This window comes from Taudactylus pleione, unplaced genomic scaffold, assembly GCF_031769625.1.
Source record: "Taudactylus pleione unplaced genomic scaffold, aTauple2 ptg000230l, whole genome shotgun sequence".
Lineage (NCBI taxonomy): Eukaryota > Metazoa > Chordata > Amphibia > Anura > Myobatrachidae > Taudactylus > Taudactylus pleione.
In genome coordinates, this window is record NW_028284632.1 from 5,581,016 (window position 1) to 5,594,060 (window position 13,045).

Sequence of the window (13,045 nt, forward strand, 5' to 3'; positions counted from 1 at the left end):
CACTCTGTTAAGTAGCGTTTGTGGTTGGGGAGGTCATTTGACAGAACAGTCAGCTTCCTAAAGGAAGCGTTACTCTGTTACTGTTCCTGATTGGAATCAATAGGTCCATCTCCATAGCCATTTACTAATATGAAAATATGTTATTTAAACCACTACTGTCCTCGTTTATCAGTCATGTGGATAAAACAAAATAGCTCTTTTGATGTGATTTACATCTGTATCCGATCTATCACTCATTCTGATATCTCAGTGATACATTCTACAGGGGTGTAGTATGTATCGCCGCCGGCCACGGTTCAAATCCTGACAGCGGAAGCCCGGCAGAGGCAAAGATCCCGATCGCTAATAAGGTAAGTATAACTAACCTTATTTTCCCCCTTAACCCTAACCCTTTCTTAGGGGTGCCTAATCCTAACCTCCCCCCCCCCCCAAGTGCCTAACCCTAACCCCCCTCTAAGTGCCTAAACCTAACTCCCCCTTCCCCGCAGCCTAACCCTAAGTCTCCCGGGGGGTGTGTGTGCCTAACCCTAAGTCTCCCCAGGAGCCCTAAAACGTAACCCTCCCCCCCGCGCGGCTGTCCGTGCCCGGTGCCCGGCTTACCTTCGTTTGGTATGCCGGGCGTCAGGCTCCCGGTGTAGGTCTAATGACAGGCGTCGGGATTTCGACGCCTGTCATTAGTACCTTGCCGGGATTAGACAGTCGGGAAGCCGGCGGTCGGTATTTAGACCGTCGGCTTCCTGACTACATCCCTTCTACAGATATATTTGTGACCATTATTATCTCTGTGTTGCTCTCAATATTTCAAACAAAGATTGGCACAAGGTTTGCTCCAGTGACAGTGGGATACACTTGTTCTGTACATCCATATACACAGCAGATTTTCAGTCACAATTTATCATTATTGAGTGTCAATTGGTGTCAGCTTTTAAACTTTCCAAAGTACAAAGCCAGGGTATGTTTTGTTCATGTCAAAGTTGGAATTGTAAGTAATGTCGTGGATATGGGAAGCTGGAGCGGAGAGTAACACCCTGAATTGTGAGGGGCATGAAATGTGTTTCAGATGAATAAGGGTCAGGGTTGATTTATAGGGCTGACATTCATCTTCATCCTGTAAGAATTGCAAAAACTCTTTTAAGTTACACTTCAAGCGTTTGATTTGCACTTTCATATGAAGTGGATGTAGTGTATTTATGTGTATTGTGTTTGTGTTGAGAAGGGTCCTCAGGAAATATTGATACATAACTAGCAGGACATTGGATAGTTTCAGTCACTGGTGAAATAGTCCTTTGCTATTAAAATCTAATCAACTGGTTTGCTTTAATCATGTTTGTATATAGTACTTATAATAATCCAATGTTTAACCAACTGTCACCTACATCTGTTAGACTACATTTCCCATCATGCTCTGGCACTGGCGTTTGGTTTGCATATATTGATCCTTACAGGCAAAAATAGGTCACATAAAGCTACTGTCTTGACTTTAAACAAAAAGACTTGTTACCATGGAGGCTTTAGAGTTGGAGCTGCAGCACAGCCCAAACTTCAAATAGGGGAACCACACCAACTGCCATCCCATACGCTGCCAAATATTGCCGACCGGGACTCACTGGCAGTTGGTGAGGCTCCCCTATTAGAATTGTGGAAGAGCAGCCCCTGCTTGTTACTCTGAATTTGTCACATAATAAGGCAATTAATACAGCTATTTTTTGGGGGGGTTATATTATGTTTCACAGATATGGATGTACATACTGTAATCACAAAGAAAAAGATGCCTAACTTTGCAGTCCAGACAGACATTTTTTTTGTCTAAAATCAGCCCTACAAAAATAATTAGCCATTAAAAGAAAAACCACCCTGGAAGGCATAAGTTTGGTTGGATGTTCTTCAGCACCGATTCCTACCATGACATTATTAATCCTAGAACTGTCAAATGTCAGCACTTAGCTGTCAAATGTCAGGGCTCAGCTATGTTTAACAACCCTTTACAAACATTTACCTTGATGCAGTGCTGCAAGGCAGCAAGATGAGGCTGTACTACACTGTGGTTGATTTAATAATATGATGTAAGCCTCATACGTGTACTGTAGCTCATAGCAACCAGACTTTTGTTAGTACAACTTGGATTGGACTGATTTGAGCCAGTATGTGATTATTGGTTGCTATGCGTTACGTCTTTGTTCTTTACTATATAGCATATTATTAAGTAAGCATACAGTTATTTAATTTCAATGATAGCAACTGTGTTCATCAAAAAAAACGTATCTGGATAATTGAAACAGTATTTATATTTGTACAGTATCCATTGGATCTTGGCTTGGATGGGAGACATTTATGAAAATAGGGCAGTGGTGTCCATCACAGCCAATCAGATGTTTGCTTGCATTAAACTGTACATAAATGACAGAAACTCTCTGGTTGGTTACTATGGCAACACCCTATTTTTTCACAAATGTCTTCTTTGTATGTTACAAATATATGTAAGCAATCAGAGGCTCTAACATTGTCATATATATCTTTTTCATTCTCAGGTTTTATTTGCTTTAAACCAGACATTGCTGCAGCATGAAAGTCTGCGGGCAGGAAGCTTCCAAGCCCCTTACACAACGGAGGACCTCATAAAACATTACAACTGCGGAGACCTCAATGCTGTGATCTTCAACCACGATTCTTCCCAGGTTTGTGTTAAGGACGGGTGTGGAACATCCAATACAAAGTTACCCAAAGCACCCAATCAGCTTCTAACTGTCATTTATCTAGCACCAATCAGCTTCTAACTGTCATTTATCTAGCACCAATCAGCTCTAACTGTCATTTATCTAGCACCAGTCAGCTTCTAAGTGTCATTTATCTAGCACAGGGGTCTATGTATTTAGCTCCCGAGAGAGATAAAATGGATAGAGAAAGTACCAACCAATCAGCTCCTAACTGTAATTTTTTTAAAATACAGCCTGTATAGTGACAGTTAGGAGCTGATTGGTTGGTACTTTATCTCCATCCATTTTATCTTTCTCCAAGGCTTAGTACATAGACCCTACAGTCTTTAAAATGACAGTTAGAAGCTGATTGGTTGCCTTGGGCAACGTCTCCACTTTCTCTCCCTTTTCAATGCTTGATACATCTCCCCATTAGTTATCTCATATAAAATAGTATACTGCCTGTGTTCTATCTGAATATTGCCCCACATTAGGCTTTCCCCAAGACCTGCCCAGTCACTTTCCCTGACATGTTTTGTCCATTCCACCAAATTGCTCATTTATTGATTCTTCAGTTGGGACCAGGGCTGGATTACCAAATAGGCAGAGTAGGCACCGGCTTATGGGCCCCGCACCTTATAGGGGCCCTGCAATAACGGATCAAAATAATATTCATTTGATCTTGAAAGAAAATTACAATCAAACTTTCTTAAATTGTTTCTAAAAGATAGAAAATATGGAATCAACTAAAAAATCCTGAGAACTTGACATTAAAGACTCTTTAGAGAAAATACTGTGTTCATGTCATGTACCTATTAACAACAATTTGTTTAATAACATTAATAATTATTAATGTTTGTTTTATGTAATAAAATTGGTTTATTAAAATTGTTGGTTGGTAAAATTTAAAGTTTATTAAGAGATAATTAGCAGTGGGGGCCTCCACAGGGTTTAATCCGGCACTGGTTGGGACTATCTCATGAAAAACAGGATTGTAGCATTGTTGTGGTGAGATGAAATTGTGATATACAGGTGTGTAGCAGATCATTTAAAACTAAAATTTTTGATGCTGTTACATTACAAACAGCATTCATTACATTACAGGTTTTAAATTAGGGATATGCAGGCTCGGATTATTTCGGATTTTCCCGCCAAATTCAAAATTTTCCCGCCATAAATCGGGTCTCAGAAAGAGGCAAAATGTCATCTATCATGGACAAACATAATCATTCCTGGACAAAAGTCAATGAAAGATGATGTCTGTCCATGAAAGATGACGTTTTGCCTCTTTCTGAGATCCGATTTATGGCGGGAAAAATCTGAATTTGGCGGGTAAATCCGAAATAATCCGAGCCTGCATATCCCTATTTTAAATCAGAGTTGGGATTCCATTATTTTCCATCGCCAACACCTTTTGTAATTAATATACTGTAGCTTCCACTTTATGTTGCATTTTAGAATTGCATTATGTCAGTAAAAATATTTATTTAAGGGTTGGCAATACTGCTTGCATCTCTTTCTTAGTGCCACACGGAGGTCTCCTCGGTGTGTAACATTCTTTCCCTGAACCTCATCTTGTGTCATTCTAGCTGCATTGGTCACATCCCCTCTAGTCACAAAATGATGCACATTCACAGCTCACTCCGTCCCATCATGCTACACGTGGCTCTCATTTGCCCAGGAAAATAATGGGATTACAGCCACGTACTTCGGTTGGCCCGCGTGAGCCAGAGGCTTGTTAGTTTGTCTGAAAAGATTTGAAAGGAATGTATAGCAACAAAGCCCAATTATATGGACTTCCAGAGTCTTTACGAATAATTCCTCTCATCATAACTGGAAGCTTAAGAACAATTCTTCATTTATGTTCAAAGGAGGACATGCCATATGGCCTGGTAGTTTAACGATGATCAGAACAAGTCACTGCACTAACACGCTCTCCCGTATTACGATCCTTCAGTCGTTTGGCACTGACAGCTCACAAAGCATTGCCCAACATCCGGAAGCCTTAAGGGGTCTTCCATCCAGAATATATCTATATATTTCATTTATATCCTCTTTAGTTATGATATATACACATGTATTTAGTATACAGTGTCATTAGTAAATACTAAATATGTCTTAATATGCAACAGCCAATCCTGTCTCTGTTAAGCATAATAAACCTCTGTGAGTGACAATAGGCACTGGGATATCTGATTGCAAAACTGCAGCAAATTGCTTTGATTGATCTAGTGCAAGTTAAAAAATAACATTTCTTTTTTAAATAAGCCCCAGTCTGAGGCATCTGCCGCTAATCACTTTACTATGTAATGGGTGCTCAGTGTTCCCCTTACGGCAGAACTATGGAGGTATAGTAGGTGAAAATAGGACAATATTTGACCATGGCTGCAATCAGCCAGTCTATACCACCTATTCTTTGAGCCATGCCCACACTGCAAGCTGGTTTCAGGAGTGTAACCCGCAGTCTGCGAGGGTTCCCCATAATTCGGGACGTTCCTAGAGAACAGGCAGCTATGTGACAGTCTGAGCCAGCTTCCTAGACCAGCTGTATTACGTGATCAGTTACATCATCAGATGTATATCGAGTTTGGGACTTATTTTGTGCCCCTCATACACCATTTTTGTTGCAAATATGGTCTAAAATTGCCTAAATGTTTGTCTAAATTTCAGCATGAATAAGCTACAGACTTTGGGGCTCTTTTTTTCTCCCTCTAATATTATATTCATTGCACAAGCATGGGGAAAAGTATACACATGCCCATTAGTCTCCCAGCTTTATTTACTGAATTAATTAGATAATGGGATGTTAAACTTAACAGACTGGGCCTCTATGTAGTGTTGTCTATATGAGTTCAAAACAGTGCATATGATCCATCACAGCCTAACGTTGCCCAGGTCATATTGGAACCACGGGAAAAGCATGCACATAACCAGTATCCATGGATGCACAATAGGAGGACCTTGGACTATGGGGAATGCTTGGTAGATTTGCTGAATGAATTTCACCTTCTCCCAGTGATAATGGCAATACTAAAATGGATCACAGTGAAAACTAACAGTTTTTGACAATTACTTTTCTTCGCCATCAAAGAGCCCTGTGGGTACAGCGAGGGTTTTTCGTGGCGCTTAAAACTGCAAATGGCATGTACAGAGCAAATGAAAAATCCCTATGGCCAGAGAAAAGAGGCTTTTCATCCTATGATAAATCTGTCCCTTTGCTGGAAAGGGACAGTTTACTTGCTAGAATGACAAAGTGACATTAGCATCTGCTCTGCTCTATTCGTCCAATCTTTTATATTGTGTATGTAAGTGGCACATTCCGTGCTCAGGGGCGTAGGAACGAAAATTTTCATGGGGTTGGGGGCAAAAGGCCAAGGACTATTGTAGGGCCTGGAGTCCATTTTTTGCGTTTGGTATCTCGTTTTATGACAGTTGTAACAATGACTGTAGATATACAAAGGCTCCCAATCTTGCGGTAATTTTCGTCAGTGTTTCTGGTGTTGGCCAACCCCAGTTTCATTGTTTATTTTAGTACAAAAATTAATTTTTATGTTATTAAATAAATATTATTATCAAATACCAATAAGTACAAAAGCTGTTAGAAAGATAGGTAAATTCAATTGTTCATCTTAAATAACATTTTTCATAGTCATTCATCTAGTTTTTATTCAGTTTTTGTTGACAGCCTAATTTAATTTGATTGGGAGTATTTTTAAATATATAGTCACTGCCTCACTGGTTATGGTCAGGCTTGCCTACCCTCCCGATTTGGCCGGGAGCCTCCCGATTTTCGGGTGCGGCTCCCGGCCCCCCGGGAAAGGCAGGCAAGCCTCCCGGAAGCCGCCAACCCTCCCGACCTGCCCCCCAAGAATAAACTAGAAACCCCCGCAGTGGGGGAGGGGGGTGCTGTGACGCGATTCGCGCTGAATCGCGTCATCGTGGCCCCACCCCCTGCTTCACAATGCCGAAAATAACGGCATTGTGAAAACGGAGCCACAATGATGCGATCGTGTGGCCCCGCCCCCAACGTGACAAAAATGTCCGGACACGCCCCTCGCTGTCAGCTGACAATCAGTTCCCTCCCGGAAGGAGGGAGCTGATTGTCGGCAAGTATGGTTATGGTATGTGCTGTAATATCTGGTATGTGCTATGATCTGGCGACAATGAGACTGCTGCTAATGTTTTATAGCAGCCGCAGTCATTCGCTCTCTCTGTTCCATTGTCGTACAACTTACAAGAACAGTCAATGGGAAGTGCAGATTCCCGGTCTCCTGTGTCTGCTTATGCATACTGCAAATTGTGATAGCAAAATGGGTGAGACATCTAAGAAAGGAAAAAAAAAGCGTTTGCAAGAAGAAAATGTACGCAGAACAAACATGAAGATAACTTCATATTTGGTAAACAGACACAACAACAGTTGGTGGGTTCAAATAAAGCTATTATCGCTTCATCCCCATTTTCATTTCATTCATCCCCATTCGCTTTTGTGTAGAAGTTCATGGGGGGGGGAACACAGTCTTTGCCCACCCAGCAGAAAACATGGGAGTCTTCCGGGCACTCCAGAAGAGTAGACAAGTACCATCTTGAAAGCAGATAAGAATAAGGAGGTTAACAGGGGTCTCAGTTTATTAATTCATGTCCAAATGAAAGTTTGAAAAATAAAAATAATTTCCCTGATCTTCAGAGCATTATGTTTTTTTTTTGTTTTATATATATATATATATACATACATTCATACGGTTCAAGAGTCATAGCTTTGACTGAGCAAACTCAATGTGTATCATCACAAAAAGGATTGTCATAAAACATAAACTTCATGAGTAATATAAATGAAATATACTTTAAGGATTGGTAAATGTCACAGCAGATATGTTGTAATCTCCGTTAATAAAAATTCCACAGTGTGTCTAAGCACCTATCCGGCTCGTATGAGAACGTAAAGTGAAAGCAGAATCCGGGAATCTGAGAAGCAGATGTTCCGGGTTGGGTGAAACAATAGCATGATCCCCACTAAATGAAGCACAAATGAGAATCAGATGGTACCTATGGTGATAAGGAGACATACAGTAATAAGACTGAGAGGACCCTTTTCATGGCGCATTAGTCCATTTATTAAAGATAAATGATAGCCGGAAAAATAAGAGGAGTATTTGCAGATTATCTTGTCGTCATGTAAATTCTTCTATTTACTGCAGTAGCGCAATAAATCCGGGGGCTGGGGAAGGGATACTGTAAGCAGGAAAGGCGGCTGTCTTTGGTGCAGGAAAACTTAAGGCCAACACTGAACAGACTGTAAATAGCTGCAGGAATACAAAGTGAATTGCTAGTCATTCACAGCTAGTACATGATATATATGGCCTGATACTAAGTTGCATGCACATGCAAATGTGGATGGATTGCAAAAGGATGAAGGACAGAAAGCAGACTATGGGCCTTATTCAGAGCCAGACGCAATTAGTGCTCGCTCGTCCAGAAAATAGGGGTGGCTATTCAAATCAACCGTTCGCTCTTTGCGGTCTGTTCACGCCTCTAGGTCTGAACGAGCGAACCAAACTTGCGGTCGTTTTTTGAAAAAATACGCCCCCTGGCCGCTCGCATCGTACGTCATGTCCGCTATTTATTAGATTAATCGAGTACATCGACCAGGGTATGAACTGCTCGATATTCTTGGGGTTGGTTTTTCCTACCACAATTTTGTGAGCAGTTCTGACTATAAAATATAACCCAGTGACGTGGTCAATGACGGTGCTGTTTTAATTATGCACACCCATAAAACGCCCGTTTTGACCTTTAAGCACGCCTACGTTCGGATCTCCACTCCCCGTTTTCAAGCACCTTCCCCTGTTACCACCCACATACGCCTCTTTCTGTCACTCAAATTATCAGGCATTCGCTATTTTGCGAGCACATGAATTTCGACCGCACTGACTGGTTCGCGCATGCATATAACGATCCGTATGCATGCGCAGTTGGGGAAACATCGCTCAGAGCGAACGAGCGGCCGCTTACGAGCGGCTCTGAATCAGGCCCTATGGCCCGTATTCAATTTTGAGCGAAAAGTCCACAGCCTGACTTTTTCGCTGTCATCTGAGGTTTTGCCGTCGAAAAGTTATCGCGCACGTCCCCGCTTATCCCTGTATTCAATTCCAAATCGGCAAAAACGGGACCCGGCGAAAACAAAATCGGCAAAAAGCCCTGTTTGGGGAAATCAGCCTGACATCCCCCCAAAAGATGCTCTGACATTTTGATTTACTATGAGTACCCCCAAATAGCCCTGCTAAAGGTATGTGGGGTCTTTAAACGGTCTCAATAGGTGCTGTATAGCGTTTTTAAGAAGGTGGTGAAGAATAGCATTTAGGAGGTTTTTTTGGCAAAATAAGTAGACCCATCAAATATGGGGTACATGAAAATGGGTGCTAGCATATTTTAAAGTTGCTAATATGAAGTTTTAAAAAACGTGAAAAATCCACCTGCCGCAACTACTTCCAATCAAAAAAACAGCTGGGGCATACTTGGGGACCCCCCTGAGTCTATTTCGCTAGTTTTAAAGTTTGTCCCCCAACTTTGTTTTTTTTTCGCCCCCAAAACGAAAGTACTTTTTTGGGGTCTCCTAAGGTACTTTTTAAAACATTTTTGACACAGATTACCTTTAAGGAACTGTCCAAGGAATGCACGTTGGTTTTGGGAAGTCTGCACCCCAAAACCCCAATTCTGCACTCTTTCTCACCACCTATTCATAGATGATACTTTTTCGCCGGGTCTGATGCATTGACTTTTCACTCCGGCGAAAATTCAGACAAATTGAATATGTGGAAAAGTTGAATTGGCGAAAAAGTATTGCCGAGAACGGCTTTTCGCTACCTAATTGAATACGGCCCTATGCCTGCCGTGGCTTAAACCACAAGACTATGAGGGGTATTCAATATGAAACGTTAACTTCACTGTCGAAGTTAACGTTTCATATCGGAGTTTTTACCTGCGTTAAAGTATCGGGCGCGCTCCCGCTTATCCCCGCATTCAATATAAAATTAACGAAAACGGGAAACTCCGAAGTTGGATTTGCGTAAAGTTACGAATTTTTCATTAAAAAAATTGTAAGACCCCCCTAAAGTTGTAAAAACATGGGGGATCACTATGGGCACCCATGTTTTAGCCTTTAATTGAAAGTCGGGGATTTAAATAGCCGCAGCAGCTTTTTTTTTCCCGACATTGAAGAAGTGATGCAGAAGAGCACTTAGGTTTTTTTTTTCCTTTTTTTAAGTGGTCCCATCAAATTTGGGGTACATGAAAATGGGTACTAGCATATTTTTATGTCCCTAAATTTGTGCACCTGCCGCTATAATTCTATTCTAGAAAACATCTGCCGCATACTTGCAGAATAGCCCTGAACCTATTTCCCTATTCTTAAACAATTTTTTCCCTTTTTTTTTTTTCACCCCAATTTTTAAATTAATTTTTTGGGGTGTCCCTATTTTTTTAAAAAACTTTTTTTGACACAGTTCTTTTTTAAATGTCAGTCCCAGGGGTGCAGGCTATTTTTTTTAAGCCTGCACCCCTAAACCCCAACTCTGCACTTTTTTTCGACACCTATTCAATGGTGAAAAGTCATCCCCGTTTTTTATCAAAGACTTTTCAAAACTGCGATAAGTCTTTGAAATTGAATACGGTGTAAAAGTCAAACCTGCGATAATGACGTCAAAAGTGAGGTTGTTTTTTTTATTTTTAGCAAGGTAGGTGGGTGGGGTTACTGTCTCTGGACCTGATCCAGCAAGGATCGCAATTGCAAAGTTGCAAGCAGGCTATAGATATATGATGCATGCACGCAGGCAGCTTTGCAATTGCAATCCTTGCTATTATGCAAATGCAGCAGGAGGTGTATGACACCCCCTGCGGAATTTGCGCTCCCAGCATGGAGGTCGCAGGCTGGGATCACCATCGAGACCATCGGTGCTTAATGGTCGCGATGGTGGATGATGCCAGGCCTCCGGCCAGCTGAGTAACCCTCAGCTTACTCAGATTGGTCGGCTTGGGAGACCAGGACACTACGTTGATCAACGCAGATCCTGGGTTGGCCACTCCCGGAAAATGGGGCGGACACTCTCCCGTTTCCAGGAACGCTGGCTGACCCCGCCCCTTAAATGCCTCTGCCTGTCAATTAGGAAGAGACATTGAAGGGTCTGCGTACGACTACGCAGGACCCATGTTGCACACTCGCAGAATGGAACCTGCGCACACGCAGATTCCCGATAATCGAGAACCTACAATCAGCAGTGCACTTGCATTCACTGCTGAAGCAGGTCCTCAGTGTCCTTATTTTAGTTAAGTTTAAGATTATTAGGACCTAATTACACAAAACACGTTAAGAGGTTTATGCTGGTGCCGCTATACGCACGCCTTAATGCGCAAGCTTCGAACTGCGCCCACTTTTTTCCGTATGGGAACATTATCATCTGCATTTACACCTGCCCCAAGACTTACACCTAGCCCAAGACCTACAGCTAGCCCAAGACTTACACCTAGCCCCAGACCTACAGCTAGCCCAAGACGTACATCTAGCCCAAGACTTACACCTAGCCCAAGACTTACAGCTAGCCCAAGACGTACACCTAGCCCATGACTTACACTTAGCCCAAGACTTACGGGGAAATAGGCATCCCCTTGGCATACATACCACACAGAATAGGGGGTAACTCTGGCGACACGCCCACGACACTACAACTGGATGGTTCTCTTCTGTACTTATGAACAGTCGACAACCAGAAAGGCACATTTCTCAGATGGAAAGAAACATTCGAGATCCGCCCAAGGATGTGCTGCTTGCTAGAACCCGCTAGATGCGGCCTCATTGAGGCCAGCATGTGAGAAGCAAACTGATATGCCGACATTCATGTCGACATGGCTAACATGTCGACATCATTAATGGCGACATCTGTAAAGTGTAGAATATTGACAGAATGTAGACACTGGAGATGTCAACATTGTCATACTGTCGACTTTTCCATTAGGGTTATCTTTAGGGTTAGGGATAGAAATTTACTTTTATTGTCAACATTTTCACAATGTCAACATCACATCAGTGTTAGCATGCTGAATGATCAATGCTCAATGGCGACGTTATGAACATGTGGACATTTTCAGTGTCGACATTGTGAACATCAACAAAATATATCACACTCGTCAGGGTAGTAGCATTATTAAAAAGGATGATTGGAATTCAAACAGGGTATATCTATATATACATACAGTAGAACCCCAATTATCCAAGGTCGTATTAACCATGGTGTGGATTAACCAGGTAGTTTAAAAGATAAATATTTTGGAGCACATAAAGTTTTCTATCTCAGTTTAGTGTCGAGAACACTAAAGGTGCCTACATACTTGCCGATATTTTGAACGACTGAATGATAACGGTATCATTATCATTCAGTCGTTCCCTATATCGGCCATAGGCTAAAACGATGATAACGACGAATGACCAAGAATACGCGCTCCCACGGGTCATTGGTCATTGTCGTTCATTGCTCGAACATGCAGGCCAATCTGATGATATTGCCAGGTTGTTGCATGTTCGGGGATGAGGGAGGATACCCGGCATATCGTTCAGTGTGTGTGCTCAGTGCCATTAACGACATTGAGCACACCACTGCCGGGTACACACTAGACGATATCACTCATGGGGGTAAATTTACTAAGAATCAAGTTTGGTCGAGTTTTTTAGTTTTTAAACTCACTTTGCTTCACCAAAACTCGGGTGAGTTTTCCCTTTAACAACTTGCAAATTTACTAAGAAGTGAGGACCTCATTCAGAGTCGGTCGTTGCGGCCGCACGGTCGTAGGGGAAAGGGGCCGGATATGCAAATGAAGCGATCACAAGTTGCGGTTCTAAGATGAGATCGTTAGCTGAACGACCGAGGGTAAGAAGCGGTCGTAATACTAAATTATGCCCCCTTCTCGATCACAACATACGTCATCTCCTGGGATATAAGGATTAATCGCGACCATCGGGACCCATCGGAGCTGGTCGTAGAGCTTAAGGTTGACCATACCCTCTCTTAAGCACTACGATGAAGTCAGTGTACAAACCTCCCATGTCACGTGTGCCACGACACTACTTTGTTAATTATGCACTCCCATTAAACGCCGTTCGCATAATTAGGCACGCCTGCATTCGGGTTTCTCCACTCCCCCGTTTTCAAGCACCTTCCCCTGTTACCACCCACAAACGGTTAATTCTGTCACTCAAACTAACGACCTGGCTGTGTTCAAGGAGAGAGAAATTTCTGATCGTAACAGCTAGTTTGCGCACGAACTTTCCGCATGCGCAGTTCAGCGAACACCGGCAGCGTACGACC

General features: G+C 42.3%; 1 protein-coding gene across 1 annotated transcript in view; it reads left to right on the plus strand.

Moving 5' to 3' along the window:
• Nucleotides 1-13,045, plus strand: part of TRABD2B (TraB domain containing 2B) — a 363,603-nt gene that overhangs the window by 153,774 nt on the left and 196,784 nt on the right. The window contains exon 3 of the mRNA XM_088479349.1: nt 2,529-2,675. Coding sequence (XP_088335475.1) covers nt 2,529-2,675 — 147 coding nt within the window. The remainder of the gene's footprint in view (nt 1-2,528; nt 2,676-13,045) is intronic.